The 24,694-nt window shown below is 33.1% G+C and overlaps 1 protein-coding gene across 1 annotated transcript in view; it reads right to left on the bottom strand.

The window, feature by feature from the left end:
* Positions 1 to 369: 369 nt before the first annotated feature.
* The window catches only part of LOC110449619 (cGMP-dependent protein kinase 1-like), a 43,322-nt gene continuing 18,997 nt past the window's right edge, over positions 370 to 24,694 (bottom strand). Inside the window, exons 8-16 of the mRNA XM_021496596.1 lie at positions 18,834 to 18,972; positions 17,812 to 17,951; positions 9,037 to 9,126; positions 8,038 to 8,179; positions 7,653 to 7,816; positions 6,846 to 7,031; positions 6,494 to 6,560; positions 6,061 to 6,163; positions 370 to 5,678 (exon numbers count right to left, since the gene is read on the bottom strand). Of these exons, the coding sequence (XP_021352271.1) occupies positions 6,068 to 6,163; positions 6,494 to 6,560; positions 6,846 to 7,031; positions 7,653 to 7,816; positions 8,038 to 8,179; positions 9,037 to 9,126; positions 17,812 to 17,951; positions 18,834 to 18,972 (1,024 nt within the window). The 3' untranslated portion in view covers positions 370 to 5,678; positions 6,061 to 6,067. The remainder of the gene's footprint in view (positions 5,679 to 6,060; positions 6,164 to 6,493; positions 6,561 to 6,845; positions 7,032 to 7,652; positions 7,817 to 8,037; positions 8,180 to 9,036; positions 9,127 to 17,811; positions 17,952 to 18,833; positions 18,973 to 24,694) is intronic.

The raw sequence follows: 24,694 nt of genomic DNA, 5'->3' as shown, positions 1-24,694 counted from the left end.
TTTCCGTATCGGTTACGAGTTCCAATATTGTCCCTGTTTGTTGATGGTTTTTGTTGTTGTTTACTTTTAGGACAAACGTATCTATTTCATGCTGCTATGATAGAATATATAAAATGAAAACAGAGACGGTCTTAAGTTTGGCAATATTTTATTCAATTGTACTATTAAGTGAGCACATTTGAATCAATGATCATAGTTCAATTTATACAAAAATAAACAATGTATTATCAACATACTGCATTATATTTGAAACAACGACAACGAGTAAAGTGAAAGTTGTGACATAAGTGGCAATCCAATTGATGCTTTATATATAGTTATATACAATTGAAATATACTGATATATACTTTATATATATATTGACATATACTTTATATATACCTACATATAATTTATATATATCTATCTATATATACCGTATATATACTATATATTTACTTATATCACATGAATTAATCTCGGGTAACATGACTGACTACGCTACTTTACACACCATGAATTGATGTACGTATAATATATAATTGCATAACACACGTACATCGTTCATGTGTTTTTTTTGTATTTCTCCACCCCAGGAACATAAGACACATTTATCATAATGTATGCATTTCTCAATCTCAATCGCAAATTTCAAAAACTTTATGTACGTAAACACGCGAAACATCTTTGATCTCAGATTTATTTCATAAGAAAATGACCTTTTGATGAAATTCTATTACAATTTAATATTATTCAATGGCTTTAAAAGCTAACATCATGATACTGTCTACTACTTTACCAAGAATCACTTCAAACAAATAGAAATTATACATTTCTCCGCAATTTACTAGCAAAAGTTTAACATTATTGCTAATATCATGACGTCACAATTGAAATTGGATCCATAATACCGATAACAATAGCGCTTTATCAATCCACACACACACGGTACACATGACAAAATATCACGTGATATAACAATATATATTTTATATTATTCACAATCTAATTTTGAGGTAAAACCTTACCTGATAACTACTTAACCATGCATACTTTTCAAATGAACATTTCTCAACATCCTTATGCGCATTTTCTCATATAATAGTATAGAATTGGATTTAACCAACGTGCTGATGGATAGAACCTATGAAGTGTTACATTCTTCCCTAAAATCCTAACATTATTAGGTATTACAGTATTCTCCCTATATTAGCTTTTCCCACGTTTTGTCAGCATAGAATACTTTCCAAATAATCCTGATTTGTATTATCATTATAACATTATACTTTCCCTATATCCTCATATATATTTTCTATTTAATACAATACTTTCCAAATTCACCTGATGATATCAACTGAGTATTATACTTATTATCCTGATATGTCTTAACGTATCTGATTTATTATTGTATTAAAAATTCCCAATGCCTTTGAACGTGCAACCAAACATTATTGAATTAATACCTGCATACTTTTGAAGCATACACATTCACTACATTCTAAGAACAATTTCGATATTGGCCCCTTTTTTAACAGATAGAACGAAATCCTTACAAAAAATGAAGAAAACATCAATTTTATAACATATTCCAGCTCTTCAATAAACAGTTGTTATTGAAATTCAATGACCTATGCTAACGCATCATTTGCTTTAAAGAAACATTTCGAAGTCAATGAAAATCTCTTTTATGTTATCGTGTTAAATCTATTCTCGTTTTGAAATACCCAGGTTTAGTGAAAAGTTTTACAACCGGCATCTGCTACTTCTGAGAGATATAGCATGTATCATTTACAAAACAAAACTCATCATTTGAGTATTGCTACAACAGAGAAGCACCAACTTTCGTTGCGTTATCCGAACACTCCCACCAATAAAACAATCATTGCGCATAATCATTCAATATTACATTTATAAAGCCCTTTCTCTTTAACAATGTGACTTTCTACAAGAATCGGTAAACATTTACATTCCGTAAATCAATTTGTCGCGAACCATTTTGTTAAATGGGAAGAAAAATTATCGTGAAAGTTCAATGATTCCATTTGTTTAACAAATGAACGCTATATTTATTATATATTACATATATAATAATGTTAATCATAGATTCTTAAGATACTTTAATTAAAATACCAATGTAAAATACGACTGTGGAATGAATATATACACTTCATACATTGTATACTGTACACTGCTTCAGATCATACTGGATAATGCGCCAATGAATATCTATACATTGCTACAGAATCAATATCATGCTGTATAATATATCAAAGTATATCAATAACTTGCTAGAAAATACGTCAATGTCATACATTTGTAACAAATCCAATGTCGTAGAAGTATAATGACGTATATGCTCGTGTCATAGAAAAACAGTATAAATCAAAAACATAGACTAGGAAAATAACATTACGATGAATCCTGAGGATTAAAATATTCGACTCTAATATATTATATGCAAGTACATTTTCTATACTTGTAGCTGCAACCAAAGAATACCAATCACAATTTCAGATTTTCGTTTCCTTTTTGAAAAAAAAATTAAGTAGGCAAAACTAATTGAATAGTTTTTTCACAATAAAATGTTTAGGGTAATAAACCATGAAGGATAAAAACACATAATTATGGGACAAAATTATCTTTTTATGTACAAGACATGACACATGTAACCCTCTTGATTGACTCCAATTGTGAAAAATTGAACACGTTGACCCGATTATTCTAAAAAGGAAAATCCTATCACAAACAGTAACATTGCAAACTTTCTATATTCGAACGTATTTAATATTCTAGCGAATGATATAATGTGACATACCACAGGAAAACATCATGACGCACACATGTTTCATTTGCCGGAAATAGAAATCGGCAGGAGAATATCATTATCCCATTACATGCATACTAATGAGAACATTGGTCACTCAAAACTTGACAGATCAATGATTAACACAACTCTTAAGATAAAATACCTGTTTACAAATAAATAAATCAAAACAAAAAATAAAGATATCTTTTTAGCCCGTTTTCTTTTTGGAACGATACAACATGATTGATGTTAAAATAACAACTTTGAATTCTATTTCAACTTTTTTTGTACAAGAAAATATAATATCTGCAATAATGAAATGATGTTTCAACTATGTTTCGATACATGTATAAGAAAGTTGTTGTTGATTTTTTTGATTTTTTTTTTCAGACAATATGGTTGTTGTTGTTATTGTTAACTATAATGAATTTTTTGAAAGAAAGGCTGATTTTGTGGACAAGAAAGGGTTGTATCTGATATACACAGTTAAGAAGTATTTAGTATATACCTTCAAAACAAAGTGTTGCTTAAACACTGGTTTAAAAAAATGTTGCTTATGCATCGTTAAACAAAGTGTTGTTTATATACCGTTAAACAAAGTGTTGTTTATATACCATTAAAACAAAGTGTTGTGTTCCTTAATGATAAAACTAACCAACGTTGCGTTATTGTGAAAGAATTCAATTTTGATTTAGTGTTCAGTAAACAAACGAATTACAAATAGCATCACTAGAGTACAGCTTTGATGTAACGTGCACATTCAAATAGTTCATTCAAATAGTTTACAAAGCAATTATTGTTGAAGCGGATAAACCTGAGTCCTTAGGGCAGATAATTCTGTTCACCTTATGAATCTGATGTACGATATAGTTGTTCCTAGCAAATTGTAAGACTATTTATCCACCATTGTTGATAATGAAGTTGTCATCGTCCAGACTTCTATAGCCATGCATATTGAAAGTACATATACCTATGATGGTACAATCTTGTTTTTCATCAATCTTGTATTTTATCATGTATTAAGTGACATTTTATGACCTCTGTAAGCTTCAACATCACGTCCATTTCCTCGTAATTAATAGATAGCCTGGAGCTCTGAAAGAATCAATAAACAGGTATTGATCAGGAATTAACTTCCAGATGGACACTACAGCAATTGTCGTACTGACGTAGAACACGTGAAAGCCTGGCCTTGGTCGGACCACTCACAGTATGCGGCGATCTTCAGCTAGGTACCACCGTCTTAAATTAAACGTTTTAAATTAAACTATCACTAAATTATCACTTAAAAAGAACAAAATGAGTTATATATAGCCATTAAAGTCTTTGGGCTAGACATTACTAGGTTAGCAACTTATTTGATACTGTATTGTTTCATGAACAGAAATGACACCACGATCTTGTTAACAACAACGACATGTTAACATATAATGCTTTGGATACTATACACCTACTTGTACCAGTCCTTACTGTTTTATTCTGTATATAGACTATCGACCATCCGTTCTGAATACGAAACACCCATTTTGTCAGCAATATGTATATGATATATTGATGGTATTGCGTTTTCTTTATGGACGAAAGTTCACGATGATAGGACAACCTATGACACTGCGATTACTACTAATGAGTAATTCTGTCTTATGGTATGGTATATTACACAATCATTCACTTCTACGCTAGGTTAACTTACTACGGACAGCCCGTGTTGATTCCAATACCACTAAAGGATACAGCGGGGCACAGTGACGTAATCCAGTGCACGTCCATCAGAGACGTGGCGGGTCACACCCCGGGCCAGTATGAGAGATTGCACGAACGTAGTATGTCAATGTGAGAAAGTAGTGAATACAGAGAAGATTCGTGTATACACTGTAAAAATACCTATACAGCTTTATCTCGGATTCCTGTCTAGTTCCTATAAAGCTTTATCTCGGATTCCTGTCTAGTTTCTATACAGCTTTATGTCGGATTCCTGTCTAATTCCTATACAGCTTTATCTCGTGATTCCTGTCTAGTTCCTATACAGCTTTATATCGGGATTCCTGTCTAGTTCCTATACAGCTTTATCTCGGGATTCCTGTTTAGTTCCTATACAGCTTTATCTCGGATTCCTGTCTAGTTCCTATACAGCTTTTTCTCGGGATTCCTGTCTAGTTCCTAATCAGCTTTATCTCGGGATTCCTGTCTAGTTCCTATACAGCATAGGAACAGCTTTATCTTGGGATTCCTGTCTAGTTCCTATACCGCTTTTTCTAGGATTCCTGACTACTTTTAAGACATTCTATGTATGATGACACACTTCCAGATAAATACCACAGTATCGGAAATTGTTTTCCGAAAAAAAATGGGTTTTTTTTGTGTCATGATAATATCTTAACACAATACATGCAGTGGAGTTTACGAAGAGAATTAGGAGATTCACATTAAATTAAACAATCTTATTATTTAATTTTTCATTAACAATGTTTTCTTGGCATTCCCCAGAGATGACCATTACCACTGTGTAAACCTTGTTTGGAGAAACGTAAGAATTCGTTTGTCAAACAATAATAGTATATTAACAAAAATATTTAATTGATGTTTGTTTGATCTCATTTGATATAACTAACTACGATTGAATACAATCAATAAACTCTTAAATCCTGGAGTTATAAATATGTCCAATCTGGTATAGATAACCCAATAAGATCGTCAACTGTATATAAACCTATTTCACTGACAAGGTTTATACAAACTGAACACCTAACAAACAGATCGTTTTGCAAGAGTACATTTTTTAAAATTAAACTAAACAGTTTATCCAACTGGTTCAGAGGCCAACTGAACTGCTACAGGTGTATCAGAAGTCTATGAGAATATGTGTTTTGGCAAATCCGGCTCCATTGAAGTCTGGAAGAGAATAAAATATGATTATAGCAGGGTCCTAACATGAAAAATTACCATGAAGTACGGATAGGAATAGTCAGTAACGACATCTACATTTTCATCGTTTGCTAAAACAGTAGGCTGTTTAATATCTCTAAACATTCATTTCACTAGCTTATTTCTATGTCCGTCTTGTTAGTGACTCACCGAGTGACAGGTTATATCATAAATTTCGGATGACTTTAGGATAATTACACACGCATTTATACCATTTAATTCTATCTCGATTGAAATATTCAATCCAAGCGAATAGCGTAACTGAAAGAAGTGTCGACACACAATTAAGAGTTACAATAATTTGGTATTGTTTGGTATATAATCACCCAAATTATACCTGGATACTTACCACACAACTAAAAGTCGAAATCCCATCCCGACAGTTCATCTGGTGGCACGTCTATACTTTTAGGGTAACTATCAAAATTACTATAGTCTGTCGGGCCCCGCACCTAAATGAAATATTGTTATATTTGTTGCAAAACTATACATTACATAAGTCCGATGAAGGGAACATATCCTTTGCATGAACGTAAAATATCTATATTGACAACAGTTACATATCATAAACCTTTCAATGTGTAGTCCTTTTATGATATCCATTTTATGTTTCTAGTAATGAATTGTTTATTTTAACCGGAAATATGACTATCACGAGTAATTGATACTTTCTCGTAGGCTATTATCACCTCATTTACGATTGTGTTCCACTGAGTTCCTGTAATAGTGATTGACCCGATCTTATACTTTTTTTCTCAAGAAAGGGGACTATGATATCTTACCTTTGGAATGATAGAGGGCAGAATCTTCCTACTGTTTAAACTGTCCCAATCAAATCCCTGGAACCATCTGGAAAAAGGTAATTATAAACCAATATTTAGTAGTAAACGAACAACACTTTATGTTACCAAGGGTTGCGTACGCACATGTGCCATTTTCCTATTTTTCGTAATATATATCGGCACACTTCCGGTATGAATTTTCTTTGTCTTGACCTTTAGTACCACTACGTACGTCTAATAATTATTCTAAATATAGACCACATGAAAAAAGAAAATAATAATAATAATAATATAGGAAACTTGTGTTTTAAGTCCAATAAAGCAAATGTAAATAACACGAAGAAATATTTACTTGTGTTTTTTAATTTCTAATATCCCGTTCTTGCCGTATCCCAGTCGTTCGGCAGGATTGTCTTTGCACAGCTTTTTGATGAGAACATTCGCTATCTTGCTGATCTTGCGAGGTATTTCAATGGAATCAATGCCTTTGAGGATGATATTGTATGTCTTCATTGGGTCGGTGCCAGTAAACGGCGGGCTGGAAACAAAGGGCACACATCAAGTAGGTACAATAAGTATAAACAATCCATTGAGTATATCGGATACAATTAAATAATTATGAAGTGAAATACACAACTTGGTAATCGCAAATAATATGTGAACTTGTTGCGCGAAAGATAATGTTCAACATCCAAAACATTATACTTAAACGCAAGTCATGTATACATAATTCGTTTTTGAAGAAAAAAACGTTAGTTTTCTTTGGCATTGATTTGGTTAACTCTGACCTAGCTAATTGTGATACGATCTGAGCTAACATAGTGAATTTGCATGCGATTCCAACTTTAGACAAAGGAAATTTGCATAAGGAATATTGCTGTGTCAATGACTCTAGTATAAATACAGGGATAGTGGCAGTGTAGGAAACCCGAACAAGCCAACCAACTATTTCTTTGAACTGCCTGATTCGCAAATTTCAATGTAAAATGAAATAGTACAATTGTTAATAATATAACACATGATATAAGTTGGCTCATTTTCGCTTGGGTCAAAACATATCATTATCATACGTACGCAACTTCCGCTTGGACGCCTTTGTTTGTCTGGGACACTACGTGTCACTTCCCTCTCGTTATAATTCAACTTTTGCATCACTTACCTCCCCGTAAGAAGTTCAAACATGAGTATTCCGAGTGACCAGTAGTCAGCAGCTCGGTCATGGCCTTTGTTAAGGATGATTTCCGGGGCAACATACTCCGGAGTACCACAGAACGTCCAGGTCTTCCGGCCCGGTGCCATCTTCTTAGCAAACCCAAAGTCAACCTACAAGAACGAATACAATTTGCTCTTTTTGTGAATACAAATATTGAGTTATCTCTTTTGACCATCATCTGCATTCTATTAAAACCCATGAGTCATTCAACTTATGCGTAGGTTCATTTAAATTTATGATGTTTCGGATTTGCATATTTCGCTATATCTTGTTTTCCTCGAATTGGTACATTTTATAACAAGAGTTATAAAGATTTCAATGATTTCGTTACCAATTTCACAATTCCATTAGCGTCCAGCAGTAGATTCTCCGGCTTCAGATCCCGGTAGATGATACCACGATCGTGCAGGAAATGGAATGCTTCTACAACACATGCTACACAGAACCGTGCCGTGGCGTCGTCAAAGTAGCCCCTACAACGGACAGACTTGAAATAATCATCAAGCGAATCGTAGCCATACGATATAATCACATTACGGATACATAAAACTATATCTAATAATCGCACCGGACAGGTCTTAATGCGGAATTGAGACAAGCCTGTCTGTAGAGTAAACTCGTTCCCGTAACGAGACAGGGGAATATTAGAAATGTCACTAGCCGTGCTGGTTAGTTCATGATAGTGTCAAGCGCATTTTAACCTCAGGACAGATACTCTGAAATGCTGTCAACTGATCATGAGATACTGTCTTTTGTCTGTGTGAAAGCAATCACATTAAGGTAAATCAATAAACAGTTAATAAGGTATATATCTGGTAACTCCAACTGTTGGTAAATAAATGAACAGCTAATGTCGTCGGGTTTAATTTCATTCTATACGTAAATATTTAGTTAACCTTTTTAATAGTATTAAGAGACAGTCGAACCATCTGTGCGATCATAAAACTCTAAAATACTACGCTTAATAGTGTGTTTTTTGTTAAAAACATTTTTTTTTTAAAAGATTTGTTACATTACCACATGAAATATTATTTAAAACATATCCCCTAATACGTTGATTAACGAGAACACCAAACCATCTACATTAAGCTTGCCATTATACCTTAGCACGTGCATGATCTATTTAGTTTAATATAAATTGTATATACATGATCATAGCAAACACAAATAACAGTGCCTTTCGGTAGTAACAGATGTATACTTCAAGACCATTTCACTCGCAGTAATCATAAAAACGAATTATGAAAGTGTGTATGGCCCACACATGTGCATAGGTTGTATCAAGCTAGAAATATTGTTCCGTGGAAATGTTCACATGGCGGCACTGTACCTGTCTCGTAGTATAGTCCAGAGCTCCCCTCCTAAACACGCTTCCATCAGCATGTAAACGTACTTCTTGTCTTTAAACGTTTTGTACATCCTACAACAAACAAAACCGATAACTGCACACAAAGACAATCACTTTTAAGTACAGCGTATTTCGTATGAATATAACAGTGAACTGCACACCATGAATATGAGAAATAACAGGAACGTCAAGTCTCATAGACATTCCTCTACAGTTAAAAAGTAATATATACATTCGTATACCACAATATTTCAAACAAAGACGTCTGTTCTGGAATGTCAATGAGTGGGAACATATAACTGTAAATGTACTCTAACGTTTAATTTTTATAACAATGAAGTCATAAATATGACTGTCGTATGATTTATAAGAGTCTTTGTAAAACGGAACGTACAATAATATGTTCTGCTCGGTTTAAATTCATTACAGACAAGCCCACCAGTCGCCTCGAATAAAAGACGACATATGTGTTATGTAATTGTCATTGTATATAAAAACAACTATATATCGTCCGCATTATGTAATCGTCATTATATAAAATGCTATTACAATACCCCGTGTTTTGTCGGGGTGTTTAAAAGACATCACAATAACATCGTTATGTTATCGTCATTGAATAAATTAAACAAACGTTTCTCTTCCCGTGTAATAAGTTCGTCGGTCAATGCGTTTAAATGACGTTACAACTTCCGTGCTATATAATTATCCACATAAAAAAGAACATTACACTACCTGTGCTATGTAATTATCACAAATAAGAACATTACACTACCTGTGCTATATAATTATCCACATAGATAAGAACAGTACACTACCTGTGCTATGTAATTATCCACATAGATAAGAACATTACACTACCTGTGCTATGTAATTATCCACAAAGATAAGAACATTACACTACCGGTGTTATGTAATTATCCACATAGATAAAAACATTACACTACCTGTGCTATGTAATTATCCACATAGATAAGAACATTACACTACCTGTGCTATGTAATTATCCCCATACATAAGAACATTACACTACCTGTGCTATGTAATTGTCCACATAGATAAGAACATTACACTACCTGTGCTATGTAATTATCCACATACATAAGAACATTCCACTACCTGTGCTATGTAATTGTCCACATAGATAAGAACATTACACTACCTGTGTTATGTAATTATCCACATAGATAAGAACATTACACTACCTGTGCTTTGTAATTATCCACATACATAAGCACATTACACTACCTGTGCTATGTTATTGTCCACATAGATAAGAACATTACAATACCTGTGCTATGTAATTATCCACATAGATAAGAACATTACACTACCTGTGCTATGTAATTGTCCTCATACATAAGAACATTACAGTACCTAAACTATGTAATTGTCCACATATATAAGAACATTACACTACCTGTGCTAAGTAATTATCCACATAGATAAGAACATTACACTACCTGTGCTATGTAATTTCCACATAGATAAGAACATTACACTACCTGTGCCATGTAATTATCACAAATAAGAACATTACACTACCTGTGCTATGTAATTTCCACATAGATAAGAACATTACACTACCTGTGTTATGTAATTATCCACATAGCTAAGAACATTACACTACCTGTGCTATGTAATTTCCACATAGATAAGAACATTACACTACCTGTGTTATGTAATTATCCACATAGCTAAGAACATTACACTACCTGTGCTATGTAATTGTCCTCATACATAAGAACATTACAGTACCTAAACTACGTAATTGTCCACATATATAAGAACATTACACTACTGTGCTAAGTAATTATCCACATAGATAAGAACATTACACTACCTGAGCTATGTAATTATCCACATAAATAAGAATATTACACTACCTGTGCTATGTAATTATCCACATAAATAAGAACATTTCACTACCTGTGCTATGTAATTATCCACATAGACAAGAACATTACACTACCTGTGCTATGTAATTACCACAAATAAGAACATTACACTACCTGTGCTATGTAATCCACATAGATAAGAACATTACACTACCTGAACTATGCACTTATCAAAATAACTAAGAACATTACACTACCAGTGTTATGTAATTATCCACATAAATAAGAACATATCACTACCTGTGCTATGCAATTATCCACATAAATAAGAACATTACACTAACTGAGCTATGTACTTATCCACATAAATAAGAACATTACACTACCTGTGTTATGTAATTATCCACATAGCTAAGAACATTACACTACCTGTGCTATGTAATCTACCTGTGCTATGTTATTATCCACATTAATAAGAACATTACACTACCTGTGCTATGTAATTGTCCTCATACATAAGAACATTACAGTACCTAAACTATGTAATTGTCCACATATATAAGAACATTACACTACCTGCGCTACGTAATTATCCACATAGATAAGAACATTACACTACCAGTGCTATGTAGGTATCCACATAGATAAGAACATTACACTACCTGAGCTATGTAATTATCCACATAAATAAGAATATTACACTACCTGTGCTATGTAATTATCCACATAGATAAGCACAGTACACTACCTATGCTATGTAATTATCCACATAGATAAGAACAATACACTACCTGTGTTATGTAATTATCCACATAGCTAAGAACATTACACTACCTGTGCTATGTAATCCACATAGATAAGAACATTACACTACCTGAGCTATGTAATTATCCACATAAATAAGAATATTACACTACCTGTGCTATGTAATTATCCACAGAGATAAGAACATTACACTACCTGTGCTATGCAATTATCCACATAGATAAGAACATAACACTACCAGTGCTTTGTAAGTATCCACATAGATAAGAACATTACACTACCAGTGCTATGTAATTATCCACATAGATAAGAACAGTACACTACCTGTGCTTTGTAATTATCCACATAGATAAGAACATTACACTACCAGTGCTATGTAGGTATCCACATAGATAAGAACATTACACTACCTGAGCTATGTAATTATCCACATAAATAAGAATATTACACTACCTGTGCTATGTAATTATCCACATAAATAAGAACATTACACTAACTGAGCTATGTACTTATCCACATAAATAAGAACATTACACTACCTGTGTTATGTAATTATCCACATAGATACGAACATTACACTACCTGTGCTATGTAATTATCAACATAGATAAGAACATTACACTACCTGTGCTATATAATTATCCACATAGAAAACATCATTACACTACCAATTATCCACATAGATAAGAACATTACACTACCAGTGCTATGTAGGTATCCACATAGATAAGAACATTACACTACCAGTGCTATGTAATTATCCACATAGATAAGAACAGTACACTACCTGTGCTATGTAATCTACCTGTGCTATGTTATTATCCACATTAATAAGAACATTACACTACCTGTGCTATGTAATTATCCACATAGATAAGAACATTACACTACCTGTGCTATATAATTATCCACATAGAAAACATCATTACACTACCTGTGCTATGTCATTATCACAAATAAGAACATTACACTACCTGTGCTATGTAAGTATCCACATAGATAAGAACATTACACTACCTGTGTTATGTAATTATCCACATAGATAAGAACATTACATTACCTGTGCTATGTAATTATCACAAATAAGAACATTACACTACCTGTGCTATGTAATTATCCACATAGATAAGAACAGTACACTACCTGTGCTTTGTAATTATCCACATAAATAAGAACATTACACTACCTGTGCTATATAATTATCCACATAGAAAACATCATTACACTACCTGTGCTATGTCATTATCACAAATAAGAACATTAATAAATAAGAACATTACTACACTACATGTGCTATGTAGGTATCCACATAGATAAGAAAATTACACTACCTGTGCTATGGAATTATCCGCATAGATAAGAACATTACACTCCCTGTGCTAGGTAATTATCACAAATAAAAACATTACACTACCTGTGTTATGTAATTATCCACATAGATAAAAACAGTACACTACCTGTGCTATATAATTATATAGCACAGGTAGTGTACTTTTCTTCTTAATGTGGATAATTACATAGCACATGTAGTGTTATGTTCTTATCTATGTGGTTAATAACATAGCACAGGTAGATTACATAGCACAGGTAGAGTAATGTTCTTATCTATGGGGATAATTATATAGCACAGGTAGTGTACTTTTCTTCTTAATGTGGATAATTACATAACACAGGTAGTGTAATGTTTTTATTTGTGATAATTACATAGCACATGTAGTGTAGTAATGTTCTTATTTATTAATGTTCTTATTTGTGATAATGACATAGCACATTACACTACCTGTGCTATGTAATTATCAACATAGATAAGAACATTACTCTACCTGTGCTATGTAATTATCCACATTAAGAAGAACAGTACACTACCTGTGCTATATAATTATCCACATAGATAAGAACAGTACACTACCTGTGCTATGTAATTATCACAAATAAGAACATTACACTACCTGTGCTATGTTATTATCCAGATTAATGAGAACATTACACTACCTGTACTATGTTATTATCCAGATTAATAAGAACATTACACTACCTGTGCTATGTAATTATCAACATAAATAAGAACATTACACTACCTGTGCTATGTAATTATCCACATAAATAAGAACATTACACTACCTGTGCTTTGTAATTATCCACATAGATAAGAACATTACACTACCTGTGTTATGTAAGTATCCACATAAATAAGAACAGTACACTACCGGTGCTTTGTAATTATCCACATAGATAAGAACAGTACACTACCTGTGCTATGTAATTGTCCACATAAATACGAACATTACACTACATGTGCTATGTAATTATCCACATAAATAAGAACATTACACTACCTGGGCTATGTAATTATCAACATAGATAAGAACATTACACTACCTGTGTTATGTAATTATCCACATAGATAAGAACATTACACTACCTGTGCTATGAAATTATCCATATAAATAAGAACATTACACTACATGTGCTATGTAATTATCCACATGAATAAGAACATTACACTACCTGTGCTATGTAATTATCCACATAAATAAGAACATTACACTACATGTGCTATGTAATTATCCACATGAATAAGAACATTACACTACCTGTGCTATGTAATTATCGACATAGATAAGAACATTACACTACCTGTGCTATGTAATCTACCTGTGCTATGTAATTATCACATAGATAAGAACAGTACACTACCTGTGCTATGTAATTATCCACATAGATAAAAACATTACACTACCTGTGTTTTGTAATTATCCACATAATAAGAACATTACACTACCTGTGCTATGTAATTATCCACATAATAAGAATATTACACTACCTGTGCTATGTAATTATCCACATAAATAAGAACATTACACTACCTGTGCTAAGTAACTGTATTTGTGTGTAAAAAGACGTTACAACAACCGTGTTGTACAGTGGTTTTTTATGTTTATTTTCGATCCCAGTTTTTAGAGAAAAATGTTTCAAAAGAATATAACGCTTACAATGTAAAAACTATGGTAATAACCAAATAAGTTTCATTTTGCATTATTTACAGATGCTATTTTTATCATATGAAAACGCTTACTATGAACATTTTTCATATTTAATTTGATATTCACAAAATAATTTCGAAATATTCATTTCATTACACAGGTAGTACAGCACAAACTATAATACCTTCTGATGATGAACAAGATAGATATCTATATTAGTACACCTGAGTAACATCTCGTCAGGTCATTGTTTACCCGTAAATGTTAAAGATATACAAACGTGTACGTTCCCTCGGTAACTGGTTATTGGTTAAAGTGGCGTATTAGCGGTCAGGCGACAGCAGGTCATACCTTAATAACCACAACCTGTTTATCCTTTCACATCCAGTCCTACATAATCCATTATTCGGTTGATTCTATTGTCCCAATTCGTCGTGTGTACTGCTCGACATTTTATACTTAATACATTTAGTCCAACATGTGTTATTTAGACCTAAATATAGGCCTTTGATGCCCTGAGTAATACTGATGCTGGACCACAAGCCTTTATAAGTAGCTTACGATCGCTATTTGATCTATTGTGCTATAAATATGATGTATGTTCTAGTGGAAAATCAAAGCATGATATGAACCACCATATACAGAACATATACACGGGAGGTTTAGAAATAAAATAAGAAAACATTTCTTCAAAGATCAGTTCATAAATAGTGTGTCAAAAAAGTAGAACAGAATAAAATACCACAACGTCATAAAAAAGACCAGTCTCATTTCTATTGATGAAAAAATAGCTGCAACACACAATGGTTATGACAGGAGAATCTCCTCGTCTTTACCCTCGTCTCTTTACCCTATCTTTATATAACGAGTAAGAGAGGTTTTGTCATTCCCTTACCCTGGACAGGTGTGGATGAAGATATTATTTCCTCCCCCATTAGAAAGTGACATTCACACTTCTGTCAGGTAAAGACAGAGGACAGCGAAATTCCCCTGTCATAACAATTGTATGACGTCATGTCTACAACGCATTGACGTCACGTTAACAATACCCAATCACGGAAGATCACTCCGATTTGCTTGACATTATATAAATCAAAATTAGCCTTTCGTAAAATTACGACTTGTATTTAAAGAGGGAGAAAATTGATAATTTCCCTCTTTATAGATAATGCATGATGACGCATATATCTTGTAGTTGAACATAATGTCAATATGAGGACCATACAATTCTTTTCATTTCTGCGTTTCCCCAGTATCATTTAGTAAGCCCCTAATGGCTAATCCTAATTTCGAAAATCTCGCTTATCAACAGATTGTTTGAATTATCACTTTCACATTTCCGGTGACAAATATTATGCGTTAACTCTTGGGGAATACTTGATATTAAAGAATCATTAATGATGTTGTTAAATGTGAAAACTAACAATCAATCGTTCCATATTGTTTCAACGGAGCTCGTTAATTCCTTATTCCTAAAACTTGTTTCTTAAATATTAATTTAACTCCCTGTCGAATGCTGTTGGCAATTACAAGTTAGCTTAGACATTGCTAATCTCTTACACCTCTATTATCAATAGCTATATACGTTTTTACATCAGGATTTCCCTTTTGCAGGTTTACGGGAGCATCGCGATATTATTTCCCCGGTTTTATCTGTTATGGGCTATGATTGACTCATACATCGTCAAATTACAATCTATATAAACACATGGACTGGTAGCGCATGGTCCAAGTCTATAGGACGTACGCCTGATTGATTTCAGTATTTTCCTATACCCCCTCGTTTAATTACAATAAAAACTGCAATATTAGGATTTCTTTACATAGACGAAATGAACTCAACGATCTTGGTCCATTTTGACCCATTCTTCTTTTATGAGAAAATAACGTACAATCAATGTGACAAGCATTTTACTCCTATTATCAGTTGTTCACAAGTTTAGCCACCATTTACCTGATACAAGGCAATCAATTTTTTTTCTTATTCTAAATATGAATTTATAAAAATGGAAAAAATAAATCCGTAAGAGATAAATCGCTTTAAAATAAAACATATTACCGATATAATTGCGACATGTCTTAAAATTCCACCTGTGCATAAACATTTGCCACAAATCATTCAATACCCTTACGGACAATTTCTTTATACATTTTATTCCTCTGTTATTCGTCACATCTCTTTATGCCTCTTTATGTAAAGGAATAATATACCATTTAGCCGATGCATCAGAAAAAGTCCCGTTTTTAAAACCGAGTAAAAATTATGAAATAACACATCAACGTCGTAAAATAACAACTGATATATTGATAAACTTATATTGATATATTTTCGCCACTTTTACCTCTGTTTTACTGAATAAACGGTTTACAAGTTCCCCAGATAAGACATGCATTTCACTCTCAATGCATCTTTCAACAAAATTTACAATTTCAGCTTACGCCGTAACGGCTCAAAACGGATCGTCTCGGTAAGTAGCGGACTAACAAAATCAATCAACTCATTTTCGCGTTTATGTGCCTCTGATACTTAATGTATAGTTTCCTCGTCATAGTACATTTCCTAGCTTCATATCTAAACGAATCCACTATTTACATCATTTTCTTCTATTTTCATCATAATGATTTTGCCAGAGAATTTTTACATGTTTAAAACACCAAATCTCTTATGGACACATGTATCGCTATACCATAGAATGTTACATGAATTTTCACGCGTACTGTGAATGTCTACACATTTATTGTTAATTTGCGCCGTTATTGTGATACAAAATACATACAACCCGCAGACTTCATCATAGCCTAACTGTTACCAGACTGTTACTGCACAAGCGGAAAGAATATCTAGACACGAGTTACTCGTAATAAACGAAAATTGCATTGCTTAATAGAGCAGATAACTCGATATTTTCAGCAAATCATGCAAAATATGCAAACGACACACACAACTCTCATTGTATACTCTGAAGCAACGTGAGGCTCATAAAAATATCCATTGTTAATATAGCAGATAATTATTTCGTGCCATATCCTCTTAAACTTATTTTATAATAATGATGTTATCTTATTCGGACTGGCTTTCACAAGATATACAACTGCAAGGGCTACTTCATGCTGGAGGTGCGGTATATTGTAAGCGGTATTTCTGAAGTGTACTATTCGTTACATGTACTTACCTTGCGATGAACCCGCAGTTCGACTCCATCATAATCTTCTTTTCAGAATAAATATGTTCCTGTTGTCTTGTGTCCACTATATGTTTTTTCTTAAGGCACTTGAGCGCAAACGTTCTTGTTCGATCGGTCGTTAGTTGTACCTGTTGTTGGTAACGAAACAATACAACATGATGCACTGGCTAAAGCATTGAAGGGATTTCTTTACGGCTGTCCTCCAGCTCAAAAGATGCCTCGGTATAATTTCCATATTTATGTTTTTGCCAAATTTTACATGAAAATCTTTTTTCGTCTTAGAAAATTAAAAAGACACAAATATTTTTTTATTAAGATTGGTATACATTTTTCATTTTGACCAACGGTAATATGAAAACGCTGTTATTTTGCCTGTAGTTTACAACATCCAAAGAATAAAATACATGTTCACACCCTTATACGACCCTTGCTCTTTGACACTATATATATAGGCAAATTATTAAGGCAATATTTGAACAAGAGCAAATTATGGGGCCCGAAATTTCTTTTAACAGAATCCAATACATCACTAATAAATATAAAATTTATTTATTTTACAACAATTATGAAACAAGTTATTTCAACGTATATTAATCACTCTTGTTGGTTCGGATGCTAGCGAACGGGGAGTCTTATTGTGGGTGAAACCGGAGTACCCGGAGAAAACCCACGTGGAAGGGCAGGTGACCCCATACCTTTTCACGGCGGTTCGGAGAATCGATCCACGAGCGCCTAGGTGAAAGCGCGCTATCCACAGCACCACCCGACCACCCTATACATTACTAAGTGTATATCACCTATATTTATATAATTACATACACATTGAACTTATAAAAAACACAAGACTATTTTATCTCCGTTAAAAACTCTGTAGAGCAACTTCGACTTTCACTAAGCTACTCACAAGCTTGTCATGTAAAATATGAAAATTATACCGAAAGTTCGGACAATAAGATAATAAACGGGTATAAACAGGTGGTTTCTGCGACCTGTTTATCATTAATATTTACCAATTCGACACGACCAAATCCTCCCATGCCCAGGGTAGCCACCAGCTCGAGGTGGTCCAATTGGATTTCCTGGTACTCCTTGTCCACCTTCTCCCGCATCGGAGAGAGTGGCATTTCACTCCCATTACCACCACTAGACCTGTCGCAGCAAATAGCAGATTAGAAATTGATACTTTTATAACTTAAAGGTATTTTTATAACTTTATTATTGTAATTATGGATGCCAATCTGGCTTGATAAATTACATTTCATCTTTTAATTTGTTCATTTTCTTAACGAATGTTTGTTCCTTTTATACACAGAACAGCTTCAGTTTGAATACTTAAATGATACTGACAATCACAGACACTATTTTTACTACTATTGCAAAAGCAGGACTTTTCCTCAGCTAGTACCATCTGACTTTAACTTAACGGGCACCATTCTGTACGTGGCACTGACCTCCGATAATGATACAAGTTCGCATTTATACACACTTTACAGACTACATTATGGTCATGTTATATACAGTATAAACGAACCGAACTAGCACATTTTTATCACAAATAATATAATTAAACATTCGCAATACATAAACAGTATACTAATATCGTGTCTGTATCACTCGCTAACCTGTGTTATACATTGACATATTACGTGGCACAATGTAATTGTGTAATACCGATTTTGATTCAAACATGTCCAAAAGTCAAGGTCAATCTCGATATAAGATAGAAACAATGGGACAGGGTTTCAAGACTTATCGAAGTCAGTAAAATGTTATTTTAACAAAACATATTCCTTTGCTCCTGCTGATGTCGTATTGATTAAACAGAGGATAACCAATGGTTAACCGTCGAGTATCATTTATATTTAACAATTGTGTCAGAACAAACACCTTCATGTGTGCGCCAGTCTGAACGACAATACTGAAACAAATCTGCTGTACAAGTGAAATATAAATGACATTCAACAGGTAAGCATAGAGTGTTCTATTTACTTCTAAAACTAATGAAATTGGCCCTTGGTAAACAGCGAGATAGCTTCGTCAAATACTTTTAAATTGTGAGCGGGGACCTCAGATTATAACGTCCGATTGTATTGTATACTGCCTGCTGATATATTAATATGTATTGTCTACTGATGTCGTATTGGTAATATCATGTCTACTGACGTCGTATTGATTATATATTGTCTAGTGATGTCGTATTTATTCTAAATGGTCTACTGATGTGTATTTATCATATATTGTCTACTGATGTCGTATTTATCATATATTGTCTAATGATGTTGTATTTGTCCTATATTGTCTACATATGTCGTATTTATCATATATTGTCTACATAAGTCGTATTTATCATATATTGTCTACATATGTCGTATTGATCATATATTGTCTACATAAGTCGTAACTATCCTATATTGTCTAATGATGTTGTATTTATTATATATTGTCAACGTATTTATCATATATTGTCTACTGATGTTGTATTTATTATATATTGTCAACGTATTTATCATATATTGTCTACTGATGTTGTATTTATCATATATTGTCTAATGATGTTGTATTTATCATATATTGTCTACTGATGTTGTATTTATCATATATTATCTACTGATGTTGTATTTATCATATATTGTCTACTGATGTCGTATTGTTTATCTATTGTCTACTGCTGTCGTATTTGTCACGTTTTGTCTACAGATGTCGCTTTTATCTGATGTCATATGTATCCTTAATGGCCTATTGATGTCGCTTTTATCATATATTATCTACAGATGTCGCTTTCATCTGATACATCGATGTTTATTTACAGCATGCGTGATTTAGAAGTACACCTCATTATTTACATGATTAAGTATATAAGAGTGACGTAAACAGGCAGTCGAGGAACGTTATCATATGAATAAACCATGCAGTAAGATTGAGAAGAAACCATGCCCAGACCAAATGAGTTGAGATTAATTGAGCACCCGAAATGAACGAATTCCAGAAATCAATGATAAAAATAGTATTCGTCCAGATATTAACACATGCTTTCAACAAGAGTGAAGCAACCAAGAAGGAAATGATAGTCAAACTGATGTTCAATCTGCCTGATTACCGTAAGACCACATATGAACAAAAACACTTACTGGGATTGCAGATAAATTCTTGATAAAATAAATGATCATAAATAAAATATATGTTTCAAAATGGTGCAACGACAAAAGTCAAGATAAAACATTATTGCAACAAAGGAAGAGGGTATACCTGCTACATTTAATACATAAACTACACTTACAATATCATAACTTACTATACTAACTACACTTATTATACCACCACTTACTGTACTAACTACACTTACTATACCACCACTTCTGTACTAACTTCATTTACTATAACATCACCTACTGTACTAACTTAACTTACTATACCATCACTTCCTGTATTAACTACACTTACTTTAACATCACTTATTGTACTAACTACACTTACTATGCCATCGATTACTGTATTAACTACACTTACTATACCACCACTTCTGTACTAATTACACTTACTATACCACCACTTCTGTACTAACTTCATTTACTATAACATCAGCTACTGTACTAATTTCACTTACTATACCACCACTTCTGTACTAACTTCATTTACTTTACCATCACCTCTGTACTAACTTCACTTATTATACCACCACTTCTGTACTAACTTCATTTACTATAACATCACCTACTGTACTAACTTCACTTACTATAACATCACCTACTGTATTAACTACACTTACTTTAACATCACCTACTGTACTAACTTCACTTACTATACCATCACTTCCTGTACTAACTACACTTATTATAACATCACCTACTGTACTAACTACACGTTCTATAAAATCACCTACTGTACTAACTACACTTACTATAATATCACTTATTATACTAACTTCACTTATTATAACATCAACTACTGTACTAACTACACTTACTTTACTAACTACACTTACTATACCATCACTTACTGTACTAACTACACTTACTTTAACATCACTTACTGTACTAACTTCACTTACTTTAACATCACTTACTGTATTAACTACACTTACTATAACATCACTTACTATACTAACTACACTTACTATGCCATCACTTACTGTACTAACTACACTTACTTTAACATCACTTACTGTACTATCTACACTTACTATAACATCACCTACTGTACTAACTACACTTACTATAACATCACCTACTGTATTAACTACACTTACTTTAACATCACTTACTGTACTAACTTCACTTACTATACCATCACTTACTATACTAACTTCACTTACTTTAACATCACCTACTGTATTAACTACACTTACTATAACATCACTTACTATACTAACTTCACTTACTATACCATCACCTACTGTACTAACTACACTTACTATACCATCACCTACTGTATTAACTACACTTACTTTAACATCACTTACTGTACTAACTTCACTTAATATGCCATCACTTACTGTACTAACTACACTTACTATAACATCACCTACTATACTAAATACACTCACTATACTATCACTTACTGTACTAACTACACTTACTATAACATCACCTACTATACTAAAAACACTTACTATACCATCACTTACTGTACTAACTTCACTTACTATACAATCACCTACTGTATTAACTACACTTACTATACCATCACTTACTGTACTAACTTCACTTAATATGCCATCATTTACTGTACTAACTACACTTACTTTAACATCACTTACTGTACTAACTACACTTACTATAACATCACCTACTATACCAACTACGCTTACACTTACTATAACATCACCTACTGTATTACCTACACTTACTTTAACATCACTTACTGTACTAACTACACTTACTAGAACATCACCTACTGTACTAACTACACGTACTATAACATCACTCATTTTACTTTAACATCACTTACTATAACATCAACTACTGTACTAACTACACTTACTTTACTGACTACACTTACTATACCACCTCTTACTGTACTAACTTCGCTTACTATAACATCACTTACTATACTAAATACACTCACTATACCATCACTTACTGTACTAACTTCACTTAATATGCCATCATTTACTGTACTAACTACACTTACTTTAACATCACTTACTGTACTAACTACACTTACTAGAACATCACCTACTGTACTAACTACACGTACTATAACATCACTTATTTTACTTTAACATCACTTACTTTAACATCAACTACTGTACTAACTACACTTACTTTACTGACTACACTTACTATACCACCTCTTACTGTACTAACTTCGCTTACTATAACATCACTTACTATACTAAATACACTCACTATACCATCACTTACTGTACTAACTTCACTTACTATAACATCACCTACTGTATTAACTACACTTACTTTAACATCACTTACTGTACTAACTTCACTTAATATGCCATCATTTACTGTACTAACTACACTTACTTTAACATCACTTACTGTACTAACTAAACTTACTATAACATCACCTACTATACTAACTACACTTACACTTACTATAACATCACCTACTGTATTAACTACACTTACCTTAACATCACTTACTGTACTAACTACACTTACTATAACATCACCTACTATACTAACTACACTTACACTTACTATAACATCACCTACTGTATTAACTACACTTACTTTAACATCACTTACTGTACTAACTACACTTACTATAACATCACCTACTGTACTAACTACACGTACTATAACATCACTTATTTTACTTTAACATCACTTACTATAACATCAACTACTGTACTAACTACACTTACTTTACTAACTACACTTACTATACCACCTCTTACTGTACTAACTTCGCTTACTATAACATCACTTACTATACTAAATACACTCACTATACCATCACTTACTGTACTAACTTCACTTACTATAACATCACTTACTATAATAACTACACTGACTATACCATCCCTACTGTACTAACTACACTTACTATACCACCACTTCTGTACTAACTACACTTACTATACCATCCCTACTGTACTAACTACACTTACTATACCACCACTTACTGTACTAACTACACTTATCATAACATCAACTACTGTACTAACTATACTTATCATAACATCAATTACTGTACTCACTACACTTACTATGCCACCATTTGCTGTACTAAATGCACTTACTTGCTGACTTTGCTTATTATAGTTTCAATATATCGTTCTTACTATTCGGTCTTGGCGTATTGCAGAGATATCTTCTCTTGTGAGCAGGTATTGATTGTTACGTCATTGGTTTATGTGAGAAAATTGATGACATTACTCTCATAAACAAATGACGTAACAATCAATATCTGCCCACAAGAGAAGATAACCCTGCATTACAAAAAGACGGAATACGCACTACCCTTATTATTCAGTGCTAATTTGCAATCAATGTACGTTCTAAGTATATACACTGACTATATTTACTGTACAGTACTTACAACATTTTCTACTCTCACGATACAGTGCTTAATACATTTCTACCTTTTTCTACTCTCACGATACAGTGCTTAATACATTTCTACATTTTCTACACGAAATCGCATTCTAACTGATACTAAATCAACCGCTATTTCATTTATTTTATTTAACGAGATGCCATATCGTCCATATCATTCTAGAAGTAATTTCACCAAATCGATCAGGGAAACAGATTTTAGCCTGCCTATAAGGTTCCGATTTCAATATTGTGCCATTAAGGTAATACGGTAATCAGATTACAAGCACCCATGCACGTTCACATCACATTAACCTGTCATGAGCAGCACGTCCCTGGGGCACAGTGTAGAGGAAACAGGTGTCAGACAACGG

The sequence above is a fragment of the Mizuhopecten yessoensis genome, unplaced genomic scaffold (genome assembly GCF_002113885.1).
Source record: "Mizuhopecten yessoensis strain PY_sf001 unplaced genomic scaffold, ASM211388v2 scaffold4715, whole genome shotgun sequence".
NCBI lineage: Eukaryota > Metazoa > Mollusca > Bivalvia > Pectinida > Pectinidae > Mizuhopecten > Mizuhopecten yessoensis.
The sequence above is the reverse complement of the archived record's forward strand: the minus strand, read 5'-3'. Positions and strand labels throughout refer to the sequence as shown.